The sequence below is a fragment of the Amblyraja radiata genome, chromosome 34, assembly GCF_010909765.2.
Source record: "Amblyraja radiata isolate CabotCenter1 chromosome 34, sAmbRad1.1.pri, whole genome shotgun sequence".
Lineage (NCBI taxonomy): Eukaryota > Metazoa > Chordata > Chondrichthyes > Rajiformes > Rajidae > Amblyraja > Amblyraja radiata.
Window position 1 is genome coordinate 12447831 of NC_045989.1, and position 19697 is coordinate 12467527.

A 19697-nucleotide genomic window follows, 5' to 3' on the forward strand; every position below is an offset into this window, starting at 1 on the left:
TGCCCCAATAAACCATAACAGTTCTCCTGGACAACTAGCCCGGTGGGGATACCCCACAGATTCTGCCTCCCATCAATCTTTACTCAACATTTCACAATGCAAGGTTTTAATAAATGCTTGGCACGGATTCTGACATCCTAAAATAGACACAAACTGCTGGAGTAACTCAGCGGGACAGGCAGCATTTGCCAAAATGGGTGACGTTTCAGGTCTGAGACCCTTCTTCAGCCTAGAGCCCTGCTCTCAGTTTGAAGAAGGGTCTCGACCTGAAACATCACCCATTCATTCTCACCAGAGATGCTGCCAGTCCCGCTGAGTTACTCCAGCATTTTGTGTCTATCTTCAGTTTACACCAGCATCTGCAGTTCCTTCCTACACATTGTGACATCCTAATCTGGGTTAGCTCAACCCAATCTTCCAGGCTCATTAGTAAAGTTGCTTCTGGTCATGAAAGTCAATTCGTGTTGAAAGGTAGCAGGAGTATGGAGCCACACAGCTGCCGTACTGTGACCTGGGCCAGCTCATGTTTCACTGTGGTGCTGCTCCTTTGCCTTGCAGCCATCAGTCTGTATCAGTGGGTAATACAGTCATATAGGCGTACACTCTAGAAACAGGCCCTTTTGCCCAATGCACACATGCCAACGATCATGCCTATCTATACTGATCCCATTTGCTTGCATTAATTTCATATCCCTTCATGCCTTGTTCATTCAAGTCCCTGTCCAGATGCTCGAAAATCTTGCTATTGTTCTTGGCTCCACCTCTTCTGGCAGCTCATTCCTGATACCAACTACCATTTTTGGGAAAAACCTGCCCCTCAGAAATAGAATACAATCAATCTTTGTTTCCAGATCCTTTTAAAAACTCCTCGCTCTCTCAAACCTCTGTCCTCTAGTTTTAGATTCTCCTACCATGGGGAAACCCTCTGGCTGCCTACCCTTTCTATGCCTCTCACTATTTTATATATAATTTTATATACCTCTCACATGTCATCCTTCAGCCTCTTTTGCTCGAGGGAAAATAGACCAATCTCTCCTGACAACTCAACCCCTCCAGTCTAGGCAGCATCTTTGTGAGTCTTTCCTTCACCCCCTCCAGTTTCATCATCCTTCCTACAGTGTGGTGACCGGAACTGCACACAATGCTCTAAATGAGGCCTAACAAATGTTTTGTACAATTGTACAACCCTTATACTCAACTCCTCATGATGTATGCCTTCCCCACTACTATCTGTAGCAGCTGTTCATTGTTTCAAATCTCACTCTCGGAAAACCCATGGCAGTCTGGAGGGAATGCAATGTTGTCAGAGACATTGTCTTTTGATATAAAACAATAGAATATAAACAGTGACCATTTCTCTCCTTTCAGAGGGATGTACGACATCCCATGGCACTTTTCCCAAGGTATTCCTGGTAAAGTGGTGAATATTTATCCTTTAATTAACACCACCAAACGGATTGACCTGGTCATTGTTACATTGAGCATGAGAAGTTGCTGTGCATACATTTCCTGTTATGTTCCCTACTTTGTGGCAGTGACTGCTCTTTGGGGTACTCTGTGGCCACAGGCAAAATAGAAATACAAATCAATCTTTGTTTCCAGATTTGTTCGCTGTCTGTGAGGGAGCTGGTAATTGCTAGGGTGTGTTTGTCTGCATCATTTTGTGCCTTCTGTACCAGTCACCAGTTCCAGCAGATTCATGGAATATTTTCATCTGAGAAGGAGACCACTCTGCCCATCGAACCTGTGCTGGTTGTAAAACAATGCCCCATCTCACCCCACCATCCAGTGGGCCACAGATCTTGTGTATGCAATGTGTGAATCTAGCTGGTGTTTATGTTTGGCTATTTAACAAAGGGGGGCATCACTATCATGCTTCAAGCTGCTCTTTGCTTGCTATTGGAGACTTGCTGTTATGAGTGGGGGAGGGGGAGAGAGGAGGGATGTGGAATCACAGTCCAATGACCTCTAGCTGATTGTGAGCTCCCCACCTTCACCTATCCATCAGCCACTCATCCACTCCTCCCTAATTTAACAGCATTGACATCAATAACTCAACTGCAGTTATTGATGCTAATGCTGAGCCCGCAGAATGTGGAACTGAGCACAGAAGGGGTTAAGGAACTGTCGTTGGCTGAGTTGCTGAAGCTCGTGCTGCATTTATTCATTGTGCCTGTGCTACAGATGGTACGGTCTCGATCGAAGGGGGGGGGGGGGGCGGTGGAGAGGGGGAAGCCACGAGCTGTAAGCACAGGGACTCGCTACACAACCTGATATGGGCAGACACCACATCAGATAACATCCACGTTAATTCATCATTGCCACAGTTTTGCCTGGGACCTAATCTGGGTGATTTCCAAGACTCAAGTCTGCACCTCTGGGGCCCTTGTTTAACTCTTATCTTCAATTTTCCAATGCTCTCCCACCGAGGCCACAATCTGCCAATTATTCTGCATTTCTCTCTCTCTCACTCACACACACACTCTCTCTACCCCTCTGTTTCTCCCTCTACTCCTTCTCTATACCCTCCTTCTCTCTCCTCTCCTTCTCTCTCTCCCTTTCCCACTCCCCCCCCCCCCCCCCCCCCCTGTCAATCAGTGTCCCTCCCCCGTTTTGTCTCTCTCTCACAGGCACAGTGAAGTCTGCTGGTCTGTTTCTCAGTTATGCTCAGACACATGAGCGCTGTGATAAACTGCACACAAAGCCTCAGGAAGAGGGAGCAACCTTGGGCAGCAGAGATTCTCTGGAACAACACAGTGGGTGGAATTGCACGTGGAATAACAGAGCATGTACAATATTCTTCCAACAGTAATGTTTTGCTTCAAAGAGACATACGTTGTACGTGTTGTTTTACAGCAGCAAATGCATTTGTGCCTATCTTCTGTCATCTATTCACAACTTACCCCTCACTTCAATCCAACTCCACAAGCCCGCCATTCCCACCATCAGCGTCCAGTGAGTGGCATAGAATGAGCCCACTGTGTTAGAAACATAGAAAATAGGTGCAGGAGGAGGCCATTCGGCCCTTCGAGCTAGCACCGCCATTCATTGTGATCATGGCTGTGGTTTATATCTGAACTATCTGTGAGAAATCAGAATTAAAAAGCTGCAGATGCTGAAAATCTGAAACAAAACTGGAAACTGCGGGTGAGACTGCCCGACCCGCTGGGGTTGTGCCAACATTTTCTGGATTTGATTCAGTCTCTCACTGCAGCAGTGTTGATCACTGCAGTAATGGTGACTGTCACTAGGTGGCACCGTCACCATTTGGGGGGGGGGGGGGTCACTTTAACCAGGTAAAGAAAGCAGCAGATTTAGTTGCACCCCAGTTTTACAGCAGTCAGAGATGAGGCCATCAGGCCCTCCAACACTACAGGCAATATGTTAAAATTGCCCCATTTGAGTCTCTGTCACAAGAACCTTGACAACAGGTACGTGGACAGGAAAGGTTTAGAGGGGTATGAGCCAAACACAGGCTAGTGTAGATGGGACAGCATGGGCAGGTTGGGCCGAAGGGCCGATTTCCGTGCTGTATGACTCTGACTATAACCTGAGACAGGAGTAGGCCTCTAATCTGCTCACTCCTGGCCAACCATTGGGTACGTTCGTGGCTGATCCTGTGTTTGTGTCCAGTTTCCTGCCTTAATGGCCCAGAATCTAGTGATCTTAGCCCTGAAAATAGCCTTGAGCCACAGCTCAGCATCTAAAGATTCACACACCCTGCTTAAAGAAACCTCTCCCCGCCTCAGTACTGATTCCTTATTCTGAGCCTGACAGGACACAATGATCCACAGATGGAAATGTACCAGACTGTTACAATTCTTCACAGGATCAAATAGGTTCAGAGCCTTAGACTGAACAGAATTACTTTTGTCTGTTTAGAAATTGAAATATTTGATTGACTTCAGAACAGTTAATTGTTCTTACTTGTCTTTTGTGTTTATTTATTCCTCTCTCTTAGTACCCTTCTTTTCCATCTCCTTCTCTCTCTCTCCTTTCTTTTCTCCTCCCCTTCTTTCCTTTCCTTCTCTCTTCTCCCTCTCCTCTCTCCCTCTGTCTCCTTGCTCCCAGTAGAATAATCTCGTCCATTTCATTCCTGTATTGTGTTCACGATGATAAAAATTCCACAATTGTTTAATTTCCAGTTTTTTTGTTAATCTAACTTTCTGTATATTAAATGAGCTAGACTAATGTGAACTAGACTAATGAAAATTCAGCTGTGAAAATGTTTTTGAAGAAAATGTTTGAGAACTTGAAGTTAGTAAATATATGATCCATGAACCCAACTGAGATAGCATTAAGCATCTTACAAACAGGATCCTCCCATTTTTGGCTACCAGATCTGTTCTCTCTCCCTAGAAGGGAAACCTCGATTCTACTCACCATTAACACCCATGGTGCACATTTAGAAAGGGAATTATATGTGCATGTTATTTGTCACACCATAATTAAACCCTTCTGCCAGTGCTGTTGAAGATGTGGCTCTGTGAGTTAATTATAGAGTAACATGTTTACATTTGGGAAATGGGTACTGATGTAAGATGTTACTTTAAATATTTTGATGAAGATTTCCAGAATCCCGGCTTCCTTTCTTCAGCCTGATTACGTAAACTGTAATTCCCAGAATGCAGGAAGGGGTGATTTCACTAAGGCTGTTGGGAATTAGTAAAGAAACAATTGAGGAAGATCCAATTTAGGGAATGGCATTAAAACCAGCCATGCCCTTTAGAAGCAGCACAATGGCCAACCACAGAGCTTGTATCTGGAGACATGACTATCAATCCAGCAAAATGAGTTTGAATCCTTTCATAGCAGCTCAGAAATTTAAATTAAAGAGTTGATACATTTGGAATGCTGAGCTGGTATCAATAATGGCGATCATGAAATGACTGGATTGTTGTGAAGAAATCTGCCTTCGCTCCCTGGTCTGAATCCAAATCAACAACTAGCATGGTGGTATTTTTTGCAAACTGCTGGAGGAACTCAGTGGGTCAGACAGCATCTGAGGAGGGAACTGGACAGACGATATTTTGGTCGAGACCTTTCTTCAGACTGTTGCTGTAGAAGGGACATAGCTGGTAGATAGAGGTGAAAGAAAGGGGTGGGGAAGGAGCGGGTACGTGATAAGTCTGGCCGAAACGTCACTCATTCCTTCTCTCCAGAGATCCTGTCTGTCCCACAGAGTTACTCCAGCATTTTGTGTCTATTCTAGGAAGTGATAGGTGGATTCAGGTGAGGAGTTGATGAGCAGATGAGTCGGGTTGGGAGGAGGGAAGATGGAGTTAGGCAACAAAGGATGGAGGTGATGTGGAAAAGGCAAAAAGGTGCAGATGGTGGAATCTGTTAAAGAAGGAAGAAGGGGAGTGAAATGTAGAACTGGAGTGATGGATGGTGGGTTGAGGGGACAGGATGGTCAAGGTAAATGTGGGTCTCGAAGAGGGAGGGGTGAGGGATGACCCAAAATGTTATCTGTCCATTTCCCTCCACAGATGCACCTGATCTGTTGAGTTTCTCCAGCGGTTTGTTGTTTATTCAAGATTCTAGCACCTTGTGTCTCCATAGTTGATTCTTAATTGCCCTCTGAAATAATGCAGCAAGATAATTAGTTTGGACAAGCCGGCGATATTCGCATCATTCGAACAAATTAAAACAAGTCAGGAACGTGTTGTATTAAAGTGGAACTGCCTCCCATAAATAGCAGTTGATGTCAGCTCAATCATCTTCTTATATCTGATGGGTTTTGGTTGGGGTTTTAAGGGAAACTAGACCAAGTGCAGACCCGCTGGGTCTGTTTCCCCAACGCGCTTTTTCAGGGAGGGGGGGGGGGGGTTGCTGCGGCTTCACACGCATACTAACCACCCTCCACAAATCCCTCTGCCTGTTCCTTCCTGGAAATGGTTTAGATTCCCTGAAGAACCTGATGCATCTGGAAACAAAGCGGGAAAAGTGGGAAAAGAAGCAACAGCGCAAGAGGCGGATTAAGCAACGATCAATTAGCAAAGAGAAGTGGGTGGAGACTCTGGTTGTGGCTGACACTAAAATGGTGGAGCATCACGGAAGTGAAAACATCGAGGCCTACGTCCTCACTGTTATGAACATGGTGAGTGACTGTCATTTATTTCTTCCTCCGTTTTAGGGGAACATTTCAAATTACTTATATTTTTGTGAGATGTTGATGCTCCTCAATGTTACAGGAATTGGCAGCGAAGGTTGGACGGACCACTCTTCATGCCATCAGCAACAGCCTGAGACCATGTTTAATGCGGACAGGACCCCGAGAATGAACCTGGGGATCATGAGAATGAACCATGGGATGTTTGGGTTAATGTATAATGTGCATTTGATGGCATTAGGCCTGTCCTCACTGGAGGTCAGGGGAGGACCTCTTGAAGCTTACTGAATAGTGAAAGGCCTGGATAGAGTGGATGTGGCACGGATGTTTCCACCAGAGGGAGAGTCCAGGAACAGAAGGCACAACCTCAGAATAAAAGGAGGTGACTTTAGAAAGGAGATGAGGAGGAATTTCTTGAGGTAGAGGATGGTGAATTAGTGGAATTTATTGGCTGTGGAGGCCAAGTCATTGGGTTATTTTTAAGGCGGAGATTGACAGATTCTGGATTAGTAAGGGTCTCAAGGGTTATGGGGAGAAGGCAGGAGAAAGGTGTTGAGAGGGAAAGAAAGATCAGCCATGATGAAATGGTGGAGTAGACTTGATGAGCCTAATGGCCTAATTCTGCTCCTATGATTTACAAACGTTTGAACTTATGATCCAGATAGGAAGTCTGAAATGCTCCTCGACTTGAATTTCTCCTCGGCCATTCTTCGGGTTGCTGGCCTCCCACTTGGCTGTGTGGCTCCTGGTCTCCTGCCAGCCACTCTCCGGGACTTGTTGTCTGCCCCTCCAGTGTCAGACTCCAGACTTGCTTATCTTTACAGCCATAAAACTACACCAAACACATCACTGGATTGGAGCCTTGAGCCATAGTGCGGCAGGGTGTGTGTGTGTGTTGAGAAAACAATCACGACTGGGGCAAAACCCTCCACAATCATGGGCTAAGTGCTTTACAAAGGTATTAACATTGTTAGGTTGGAGAAGATGCTGTTCTTGAACTGCTGCAGTTCGTTTGACCTGCTCTTGAGATGATTAATGGATTTGATATGGTAGATTGAGAGAAGATCTTTCCACCAGAACAAGTGTGTGGCGTGGAGGGAATGTTTGGCCTAAAATGCTAAATTGGAATAAGTTTTCCAATTACATTCTTTTAAGGAGCATGAATAAACTAACATGGCTATTTTTGCTTTGTTTGTCAGTAAATCTTAATGGGATGGAAAATAGAAATACAACGGCTGTGTGTTTGCTGAGTGCAGTTTACAAACTCAAGGCATTCCATGGCACTTTGCAACCATATGAATTCTTCTGAAGTGTAATCACTTTAGGGATTGCTGCAGTCAAATTGGCACCGCCAGCTCACACAAAGAGCCATGTAAAAATGTCCATATCATCTGTTTTGGTAATGTAGACTGATGTGTGAATATTGAGCAGGAACCTCCCTTCCATCTCACATTCCAACCCAGGAAATCTTTTACATCCAACTGAAAGAACAGATGGGACTTGATTTTAACATCCAGGTCAGCACTTCCAATAGCACTCCCAACAGGATCAGTCTGTAGCTGGAATTTAACACCTGACCAAACACAGAGAGAGCTCCATAGTCAGCCACAGGAGAGAACTGTGAGCTTCTTTCCGAAAAATGGCAGCTCAAAGAGTTATAGTCATTCAGCATTAAAAAAGGCCCTTGGACCCAACTTGTCCATGACAAACAAGTTGGCATTCTGAGCTAGTCCCAATTTGGCCCCATATTCCTCTCAATCCTTCCTATCCATACATTGTTTCCAACTGTTTATAGGCACATAGACTCAGGTAACACACAAGAACATAAATTATTCATAAATTACACATAGAATCCTGAAAGACAGTAAAAAGTAGGACGACTACAGGGAAAAAAAGGCGTTCGAGCAAAACTATTAGAAAAAAACAATTCCATGGTAGTGCAAGAGGTAATCCATAGTGTCGTGTTGTTGAGGTAGGATTGGGATCATGCGTGTAGGTTCAAAAACCTGATAGTTGTAGGAAAGTAGCTGTTCCTGAATCTGACGGTGTGGGACTTCAGGCTTCTGTACCTCTTGCCCGATGGTAGGAGAGAGGAGTGGGCAAGGACCAGTTGGTGGGGATCTTTGATGTTAGATGCTGACTTCTTGAGACAGTGCCTCATGCAGATGTTTTTGATGGCGAACATCGCTTGAGTGAATAAATAAAAAAGGTGTCAGAGAACATCCAAAGATTTTCTTCATGCAAAGTGCTGGAAGAATGGAACTTCATCTCACAAAATGGAGTGGTGTCATAAATTTGAGAGCAACATGTTCTTATGGACCATGATATAAAATGGCATGGAGCCATAACTAGAGAGCATGCACCTTTCCATCAGTACCAGCCTAAATCAAGGGTGTGAGGAGAATGTTCCCCACTTGCATGGATTAGTCATACTGAGGGTGGAAGAGCACAAGGGGAAGGAAGATAAACCATTACTCACTTTATCTATGCCCCTTAATATCTGTGCACCTCAATGAGGTCACCCTTCAGCCTCCTTCTCTCCATAGAATGGTTAAAATTGGTTGATCCAATAACACAACGATAGCTCCATTATTTCTGCTTGCTAGACGGGTTATTAGGTAGCTGTTACCATTTAACAGTATGAAAATGTGTGAGACAAGAGAATTTCCACAAATAAATCTCAAAATGGTTGAATGACTAGTGTTGTGGGCAACTGGACATCTCTCCATTTGTTGCTGTGTCTCCAAGCCCAGTGGGAAGGATGTGAATGGGAATCTCTCCTTTAGCTGGAGTCCTGCAGGCACAGAACATTTACTGGGCTCTGTATAGCCAGTCCAACGTGAAACTGTTCAACAATGGAGCCGCCTCCATCCAAGCTTCATCTACACTTGCCCAAAGCGCACCATTTTGATAATCTCACCCACAAGTACAGTCTTATGGAGGCAGGCAGGCCATCTCGTGCATTCGCTTAGTTTTACGTGGGAATCACCAGGGTGATCATGAGGAACAGAAACAATGGTAAATCCTCAGAAACCTTGGGCTGAAATTACAGGTCAGTAATGGAGGCCACTGCAGGCAAACCCACAGACAATTGATTGCAAACATGAATGAATAACCCTGTAAATATCTATGGTACCTTCACTTCCAAAATGCTGGTCACTTGCACATCGCTAACCTGGCTAATTTTCAACCCAGTTCTGTTAGTGATCATGCCATTCCTTAGGGAATGTGTCTCCTGAACCTTTACTTTTCTCTGTCTCTCTTTATTTAAGACATCCTTCACACCTGCTTTGTGAGCAAGCTTTTGTTTCATCTGCGCTGGTATTTCCTAGTGTAGTTGTTTTCTCACTGCCTGTCTGAAATGCTTTGGAATTGTTTGGGGGCTATATCGGCAGTGGTGAAAGTCCAATCATACACATGGCTGCTCTGTTCGCTCACCAGCTCTTCACACATGTCTCTACAGGTTGCTGGGTTGTTTCATGATGCCAGTATTGGCAACGCTGTGAACATCATCATCGTTCGTCTAGTGCTGTTAGAGGAAGATGAGGTGAGTCGGCAGTGCTGGTGGATTGATTGAATCATGGGATTGGCATAGAATGTAATATTTCCGCGCTGTATCTCTAAACTAAACTAAACTGAACTAAATAATATGGAAACATCTAGTGAGGCTAGTCCACTACACAATCATATCTCTATCACTCTAGTACACCCTTGGTACCCTTGTCCCTTCGACAGAGAGAGTTTAAAACAAAGCAAGAGAACGAGCAAATTCTAAAGAGAACTAGATAAAAGTTTGAATTAAAAGTTTGCAATTTATTGAGGAATGAGTGGGAAGTGGAACCTTAGATGAGCTCCCTTCATGTGCTTATGCATTACAGTGGCTAAGTGGCATCCTACGGAGCTGTTTGGTATTGTGATTTGCTTATTTTTTGTCATGTACCAAGATACAGTGAAAAGCTTTTGTTAGTGTGCTATCCAATTAAATCAGATACCACTATATACATGAATCCAACGAAGCCACCCACCTGTACTACAAGTAGAACAAGGGAAAAAACAACAACAGATAACAATTGAAAGATAGAAGGTAGACAAAAATGCTGGAGAAACTCAGCGGGTGAGTCAGCATCTATAGAGAGAAGGAATAGGCGACGTTTCGGGTTGTGAACCTTCTTCAGACTGATGTCGGGTGGGGAAGGAAAGGAAGAGGCGGAGACAGTAGGCTTGGGGGAGAGCTGGGAAGGGGAGGGGTAGGGAAGGGGAAGGAGGGAAAAAGCAAGGACTACCTGAAATTGGAGAAGTCAATGTTCATACCGCTGAGGTGTAAACTACCCAAGCAAAATATGAGGAACTGTTCCTCCAATTTACGCTGGGCCTCATTCTGGCAATGGCGGAGGCCGGGAGAAAAGGTCGGATTCGGAATGGGAGGGGGAGTTGACGTGCTGAGCCACCGGGAGATCGGGTTGGTTATTGCGAACTGAGCGGAGCTGTTGGGCGAAGCGATCACCAAGCCTGTGCATGGTCTCACCGATGTAGAGCAGTTGACACCTGGGACAGCAGATGCAGTAGATGAGGTTGGAGGAGGTGCAGGTGAACCTCTACCTCACCTGGAAAGACTGCTTGGGTCCTTGGGGGGAGGTAAAGCGACAAGTGTAGCATTTCCTGTGGTTGCCAGGGAAAGTACCAGGGGAGGGGGTGGTTTGGGTGGGAAGGGGCGAGTTCGCTCATTGCTTTACCTCCCCCCTCGACTCCATCCAATTGGAAAAATCAAATTGAATTTAATACTCCTGTGAAGTTCCATGGGGCAGGTCACAATATCAGTCAAGTTATTGTTGTTATTGATCACCCTTTGTATTAATTGTCCTAATTATGTGGATGTTGTTGAAGATTCACTCCATGGTACACCTTCACAACTTAAAAATGTAAATTAAAAAAAATCTGCTCAGTTTCTTAGGTCTGTTAGACTTAAATTTGGCGAGTGCTTCAGGTTTGCTCTCCTCCGCCAAGCTTTTCATGATAAAGCTTGGGAAATGGGATAAAAGGGACCTGTCTGGAAATCAGGGGTTGAGGTCATCACTCTTTAATGTTCAATGATTGTGAGGTGTGATCAATGCTTCAAAGTAAAGGCTTTGGCTTTTGTGAGACTCGTAATGTGTGCTAAGAATCCTCAAGGTTGCCAAGAATACAGTGACTTTAATGGATCAGTTATTGTGTAGCTAACACTGGAATGGGGGCTGGGTGGAGATACTGTAGCACAACCAATTGCTCCATCAATAGAACTACACAGAATGTACAGCATGGAGACAGAGCATTCGGTTTATTCTGGCCATTCTCCCATCATTCCTCATCTACATAACATATAACAATTACAGCACGGAAACAGGCCATCACGGACCTTCTAGTCCGTGCCGAACACTTATTCTCCCCTAGTCCCATCTACCTGCACTCAGACCATAACCCTCCACTCCTTTCCCCTCCATATACCTATCCAATTTATTTTTAAATGATAAAATCGAACCTGCCTCCACCACTTCCACTGGAAGCTCATTCCACACAGCTGCCCTCATCTAACCTCATCAACATAACCTGTGATTCAACTGTAATTCTACCACATCTCTCTATCTGTCCTAGCCACTCCCTCTGAACATCGAATTCTCTCATTTTAACTAACCTACAGACAACTCCACTTTTGTATTCATTCATCTTTCTTATTCCTTCTTCCCCTATATTTACATCCATTTCTTCCTTCCCCTTGTCCTCTTCCACCTACAGTATGACTAATCCATGCATGTGGGGAACATTCTCCTCACACTCTTGATTTGTGCCTAGTAATGGTGGAAAAGTCCATGCTGTCTAGGTATGGCTCCGTGAAGGGAAGGCAAGCTTCATTCGCTCGGAGTTGTCAATGGAATTGAACAATATCATCAGTGAACAACTTTATGTGTTCACTGATTTGAGTATAGGAGCAGGGAGGTTCTACTGCAGTTGTACAGGGTCTTGGTGAGACCACACCTGGAGTATTGCGTACAGTTTTGGTCTCCTAATCTGAGGAAAGACATTCTTGCCATAGAGGAAGTACAGAGAAGGTTCACCAGACTGATTCCTGGGATGTCAGGACTTTCATATGAAGAAAGACTGGATAGACTCGGTTTGTACTCGCTAGAATTTAGAAGATTGAGGGGGTATCTTATAGAAACGTACAAAATTCTTAAGGGGTTGGACAGGCTAGATGCAGGAAGATTGTTCCCAATGTTGGGGAAGTCCAGAACAAGGGGTCACAGTTTAAGGATAAAGGGGAAATCTTTTAGGACCGAGATGAGGAAAACTTTTTTCACACAGAGTGGTGAATCTCTGGAATTCTCTGCCGCAGAAGGTAGTTGAGGCCAGTTCATTGGCTATATTTAAGAGGGAGTTAGATGTGGCCCTTGTGGCTAAAGGGATCAGGGGGTATGGAGAGAAGGCAGGTACAGGATACTGAGTTGGATGATCAGCCATGATCATATTGAATGGCGGTGCAGGCTCGAAGGGCCGAATGGCCTACTCCTGCACCTATTTTCTATGTTTCTATGTTTCTATGTTTACTTCTGACCTTATGACAGAAGGAAGCTCATTGGTAAAGCAGATGAATGGGGAACTCAGGCAGTGATGTCCTGAGACTGGGATGTTTGACCTCCAGCAGCCATGACGGTCCTCCCTTTGTCTCCAACCATTAGAGTTTTTTCCCTTTGATGTTCATTGATTTTACCAGTGCGTCTTGGCGCTGCACTTAGTTAAATGCTGGCCTGATGTTAAAGTCACCCACACTCACCCTCCCTCTGGATTCTGCCTTTGACCACATTTGGACCAAAGCTGTGATGAGATCTAGAGCTGACTGGTCCAGCTGAAAACCAATTGGTGAATAGGTCTTAAAAATAGTGGAGTCAGGGGATATGGGGAGAAGGCAGGAACGGGGTACTGATTGGGGATGATCAGCCATGATCACATTGAATGGCGGTGCTGGCTCGAAGGGCTAAATGGCCTACTCCTGCACCTATTGTCTATTGTCTATTGTTTTGGGCATTGGTGAATAGGTTATTGTGAATAAGTCCCACTTATCTAACGCAGCCCCCATCAGGTTGTTGATGAGGGAGAACAGACTGATTGGGCAGTTGATTAACTGGATTGGATTAGACCTGCTTTTGTCAGAGGGACTTATCTGGGCAATTTTCCGAATTGTTAGATAGATGCCAGTTGTTGTAACTACTCGAACAGCTGGAGATGCAGTGACTTCTGGAGCTCAGGTGATTTCAGGAGCTCAAATCTTTCAAGTACAACAAACTTCCTTGTTTTTCTTATCAAAATACAACGTTTTTCAGATACTGAAATTCAATTTCCAATATAACACTAATCCATCAATTTTATTAATGGCTTCAAGTAAAATATTGTAGACCATGCCAATATTATGTACCTTTCCCATTTGGTTTTGTTTAAAAATGTAGAGACTGTATTTTGATTCTGAAAATCATTGCAGTAAATTATCAAGACCGTGTTTCATCTCCGGTTCTCTGGGGCCCTCAAGTTGTCCTGTCCTGTCCTGTCCTGAAACACTGCAGACATTTCTGTGGACACTGACTCACTCTGTAAACAGTACTAAATATTGAACTCTAGATCATAGCCTTGTTGTATGAAAGGAAAAAAATATTCTTTTGTCGTCAGTTTCCTTTGCCAATTGTCATAAAACTCTTTTCTTCTGGTTATCTGCCAGTTGCTAAAGTTTCCCATCAGCTCTGACAATTCCCATGATAAATCCGAACCATGACCTTTTGTGCTCTAAGGAAGTCGACCCATGCTTCTCACATAGAAACACATCTGGAGACTAAAGCTCTGCGTTCCTTCTGGCAGGAGGACCTGAAGATAACACATCATGCTGACAACACGCTGAGGAGCTTCTGTAAATGGCAAAAGAAGATCAACTTCAAAGGTGACAATCACCCTGCACACCATGACGTGGCGCTTCTGCTCACTCGGTAAGTGGCGTATCGGTTCATCATTGTCACATGTCACTATGATACCGTGAAGAACCTTTTGCGTGCTGTCCAGGCAAATCATACCATATATGAGCACACATAGTGCAAAAAGAGAAAGGAAATATTGCAAAATCTTGTGTTACCACTACATTGAAAATGAACATTTAAAGAAATTGCAAGGGCCGCAATGAGTTAGATTGGAAGATCAGGGATACTTCCTTAGCATTTGAAGTATTCAAAGGTCTAATCAGAGTGGGGGGAAAAGTTGTTCTTGACTGGTGGTATGTGCTTTCAACCTTTTGTATCTTCTGCCCAACGGCAGGGGGGGATAAGAGGGAATGACTGGAGTGTGAGTGGTCTTTGATTATGTTGCTGCTTTCCTAAGACAACGAGACGAGCAAATGGAATTGATGCTCTGGAGGCTGATTTGATTGACTGGGGGGTTGTGGATTGGAGACGTAACCACAATTTACAGTCGGTAGCAAGAGATGATCTGGATATCTTGTTTAACTGCTGCTTTTGAATCAGTCTTGGCTTGTATAAAGCTTAGCCCTCATATATGCCTCATTAATGCTTTAGAATAGTAACTGCTGCTTGGGATCTGTTTTCATAGAATCACGCAGCATGGAAATAGGCTATTTGATGCACCACGCTGATCATATTAATCCCATCCCCCTGCATTTGTCTATTGCCTTCTTTACGCAGGTGATTCAAGTGTTCGTCTGGAGACTTGCCAAATGCTGTCAATAACACTACTTCCACCATCTCCATTAGTGTAAACCAGATACCCCCCACTGTCTGTGTGACAAAGGGGCTCCTCAGATCGCCTCCAAATCTCACACCACTTACCCTAAATTATATCTAGTTTTATTCAACTCTGATCGGGGAAATGTTTCCGCAGTTGTCCCCATTCATAGCCCTCATAACATTACATACCTCCATCATATTCTCCACTGCAAAGAAAATAGGTTTGCCCAGTCCCTAGTCCAGCTGCCCTCTCCACTGGCAGCTGTCCAATTAGCTGCAAAGACCTATCTCCTAAAATGTATGCTCCCTTCCCATCTTATGCTCCCTCCCACTTTAGGATATCGTTATGCAATGTGGGATTGCTGGCATGGCCAACATTTGCTAACAATCCCCAACTTTCCTTGGAAAGATGATAGAAACATAGAAACATAGAAAATAGGTGCAGGAGTAGGCCATTCGGCCCTTCGAGGCTGCACCACCATTCGATATGATCATGGCTGATCATCCAACTCAGTATCCCATCCCTGCTTTATCTCCATACACCCTGATCCCTTTAGCCACAAGGGCCACATCTAACTCCCTTTTAAATATAGCCAATGAACTGGCCTCAACTACGTTTTGTGGCAGAGAATTTCACAGATTCACCGCTCTCTGTGTAAAAAATGATTTTCTCATCTTGGTCCTAAAAGACTTCCCTCTTATTCTTAAACTGTGACTCCTAGTTCTGGACTTCCCCAACATCGGGAATAATCTTCCTGCATCTAGCCTGTCCAACCCCTTAAGAATTTTGTAAGTTTCTATAAGATCCCCCCTCTAAATTCTAGCGTGTACAAGGCGAGTCTATCCAGTCTTTCTTCATATGAAAGTCCTGCCATCCCAGGAATCAGTCTGGTGAACCTCCTCTGTACTCCCTGTATGGCAAGAATGTCTTTCCTCAGATTAGGAGACCAAATCTGTACGCAATACTCCAGGTGTGGTCTCACCAAGACCCTGTACAACTGCAGTAGAACCTCCCTGCTCTTATACTCAAATCTTTTTGCTATGAATGCTAAAATACCATTTGCTTTCTTCATTGCCTGCTGCACCTCCATTCCTACTTTCAATGACTGGTGTACCATGACACCCAGGTCTCGTTGCATCTCCCCTTTTCCTAATCGGCCACCATTCAGATAATAGTCTACTTTCCTGTTTTTGCCACCAAAGTGGATACTTGAAGCACAGTTGTCCTTCTGATGAACGTCTCTCTCAGTACTGTTGGGGAGGCAGTTCTGCGATTTGCACCCATAGTGATGCAGGAATGGACATGTTGTTGGATATGGTGCAGTATGGTCGGCACATATTAAAGTCATTGAGGGGTGTCACACCAGATCAGGATTGGTGCCTTTGAAACTTTACTCCAAGCAAGCTCAGCGATTTTAAAGAAGGAAGTATTGAGAAGGTGATCAATATCCATTCAGCATTGTGCACGGGAAAGTTCCATGTTGAATACCGCTCCAACAATTGTAACAAAGCTTGATTTCATCGAGGACAAAGCAGCTTGCTGGATTGACTTCTCATCGCACCACCCTAAACATTAATTCCCTCCGCTACCAATGCCTGGTGGCTGCAGTATGTTCCATCTCTTCAATGCACTGCAGGAACTCGCCCCGTTATTCTAACAGGATCTTCCAAGCCTCACATCATCTACCACCATGAAAGAGGGGCAGCACGATGGCGCAGGGGTAGCATGGTGACACAGCAATAGAGTTGCACCACGGGTTCAATCCTGACTATAGGTGCTGTCTGTAGTTAGTTTGTAACTTCTTCCTTTAACCTGCACGGGTTTTCTCTGGCTGCTCCGTTTCCTCCCACACTCCAGAGACATACAGGTTTGTAGGTGAATTGGCTTTGGTAAAATTGTAAATTGTCCCTAGTGTGTAGGATAGTGTTAGCATGCGGCGATCACATCGCCAAAAGGCCTGTTTCCATGTAGTATCTCGAAACAAAACTAAACAAAGAAAGCAGTTGTAAAGGATCACTACTGCTTGCAGGTTCTCCTCCAAGTCATACACTATGCTGACTTAGAAATGTGGTTGGTACTGGTCCTTCATGGTGACTGGGCTCAAGTTCTGGGACTCCCTCCAGAAAAACACTGTGAGAATGGTTTCACCAGAAGACTGCACTGGTTCAGAGGTGGCCCTCAATCGATGCTGCCAATCTCACGCCCCACACACTGTTGTGGTGAATTAATTCTGCACCAGAACGCTTCTCAGTATAAAGGTCATATCTAGCTCGTTAGTGTGCAGGCAGGGTTCCATGTTATTTTCAATGCAGTGCTCCAAAGAAACACTGTGTCAATTTGCCAAGAATCAGCCAGAATTTCAGGAAGCTGTAGACTAGACCCAGGCTGATAACAACCCATGACCCATTAATTCATTCATTAAAAATCCAAGCCCAACAGGTAATGCAACCGCAGAACTGCTGGGCTGAATGTGCACGTTCTTACAAATCAAGCTGAGCTCTCTCGAACGTTGGTAACGGAATATTTCAATATTAAGCACCGAGGAACAGATAGCGAATGCTATGTGAGAATAGGAGAGTTTATTCTACCATCCTGTGGGTGATATATGATTGTCCTTACTCATAGGAATGCAGTTTTTTAAACAGTGGCTGTGAGGACCTTGTTCCACCGGAATCGTCTGCAGTGGGATTTAATTTGGTCCATTGAATTTTATTTCAATGGGAAGGAAGAGGGAAGAATTTAATCCACTGAAAACTCGCACATTGAGAGTGAGCAGGAAAGATTTTGATCCTCCAGTATCTGTGCCTTGGGAGTTGTGGAATTCCATGCAGCGTGAGTGAAGGGATAGCGTTTAATTCACTGGAACAAATGCCTGTGACTGACTTTATAGAATTAATTAAAGCCATCAGAGGGAGGCTTTGGTTTTAGTGACTTTATTTCCTTTTTGAGATATTGGAACAATGTGGACAACAGCAAAACACCCTTTGAGCAAATAAAAGACATGGAACAGTAAGAGAGAAGATCCTAATTGAATTAATTGTGTGTTGTGTGCACAATGAGTTTCCACAGCAAACAACAATGAGCATTGCAGGGAGCCTCTGATCTGATCACAACACATTGGTATCTTGGGATGGGCTGTCAACCAGAGATGCCTACGTACAGGTAATAATTGATTAGATTGCTGGCTATGGATTATTATTATTAATTGAGCTGATGATTATGGATTACTTTGTCAGGTTCACCACTAGTTATGATTCACTCTTGGTCAACATATTGGTTATGCATTATTATTAATTTGTCTATTAATGGGTTATTTATCAATTGAGCTCTGTTATGTATTGTAATTAGTTGTGCTGCTCAATATGGGATATCGTATCAGCTGGGTTATTAGTTATGGATTATTATTTGTTTAGTTGGTGATGATGATTGATGTATATGATGGGCTGCTGATTGCAGGCTGTTGTCTGATCTGGCCAGTAGGAGTGTGCTAGTAGCTGCCAGGTTGGTGGTGACAGAGGATCGGGGCAAGAGCCAGATTAGGGGTAGGGTAGAGTATAACAAGTGGGACTCTAAACCTATCATCGAGTTGTGGATGCAGCCCAGTCCATCCTAGCCCAACTGAAACAGCCTCCCTCCCCTGCCCCCACCTCCCTAATCAATTCCATCTACACTTCACGCTGGCGGAGGAAAACAGCCAACATATTCAAGGACCACTGACAGGCCGATCATTCCCTCATCTCCCCTCTCCCGCCAGCCAAAAGATACAAAACCTTAAAGCACATACCACCAGATTCAAGAACAACTTCTTCCCGCTGTTCTCAGACTCTTGAACAGACCTCTCAGATGCGAGGGAATGTATTCCCACCGACAACCTTGGTCGACCACCTTGTGGCCCTTGCGCATTTTAAAAATCTGCACTTTCACTGCAGCTGTGACACTATATTCTGCATGCTGTTTATTTTCCCTTTGGCACTACCTGATGTACTCACACGGATGGCCCGCAAAGCAATGCTTTATACTCTATCTCAGTGCACATGACAATAATTAACCAACACCAAAAGGGTGTTACGTGCCAAGCTTTGCTCTGCCCCAGGAGAGATGTGGTGGTGAATGTTGCTGTTTTTGTGTTGACCAGGAAGGATGTATGTGCTGGCATGAACCGCCCATGTGAGACCCTGGGACTGTCACATGTCTCTGGAATGTGCCAGCCTCACAGGAGCTGCAGCATCAACGAGGACTCGGGGCTCCCCCTGGCATTCACCGTCGCCCATGAGCTGGGACACAAGTAAGTGTGGGGAGTTTCCACCAAGTCCATTGTCCTACTAGTAGGATAGCACAGTGGCGCAGCAGTAGAGTTGCTGCCTAACGGCGGCAGAGACCGGGGTTCGATCCTGACTATGGGTGCTGTCTGTATGGAGTTTGTACGTTCTCCCCCTAGACCAGCGTGGGTTTTCTCCAGGAGCTTTCCTCTCACACACTAAAGACCTACTGGTTTGTAGGCTGATTGGCTTTGGTAAATCTGTAAATTGTCCCTAGTGTGTGTAGGATAGTGTTAGTGTGCGGGGATCGCTGGTCGGCACGGACTTGACGGACTAAAGGGCATGTTTCCGTGCTGTATCTCTAAACTAAACTAGTCGCAGAGAGCAATGATGAGCAGCCTGTGTTTCAGTGTGACCCGGTTTACTATCCTTATCATCCACGAGTCGGACAGTGGGCTCAAACTCCACCACAGTTCTACACTCACCATCGCAGTGCTGCACTGGGGGTGTGCCACACTGTCTGAAGATCCACTGCTCAATGACACCTCAAACCAATCTAGAGCGGTACAGTGTGG

General features: G+C 44.7%; 1 protein-coding gene across 2 annotated transcripts in view; it reads left to right on the forward strand.

Moving 5' to 3' along the window:
* The window catches only part of adamts7 (ADAM metallopeptidase with thrombospondin type 1 motif 7), a 121318-nt gene that overhangs the window by 22697 nt on the left and 78924 nt on the right, over window positions 1-19697 (forward strand). For both annotated transcript variants that reach the window (XM_033050363.1, XM_033050364.1), the window contains exons 4-7: window positions 5904-6100; window positions 9576-9659; window positions 13991-14115; window positions 18999-19148. In XM_033050363.1, the coding sequence (XP_032906254.1) occupies window positions 5904-6100; window positions 9576-9659; window positions 13991-14115; window positions 18999-19148 (556 nt within the window). The remainder of the gene's footprint in view (window positions 1-5903; window positions 6101-9575; window positions 9660-13990; window positions 14116-18998; window positions 19149-19697) is intronic.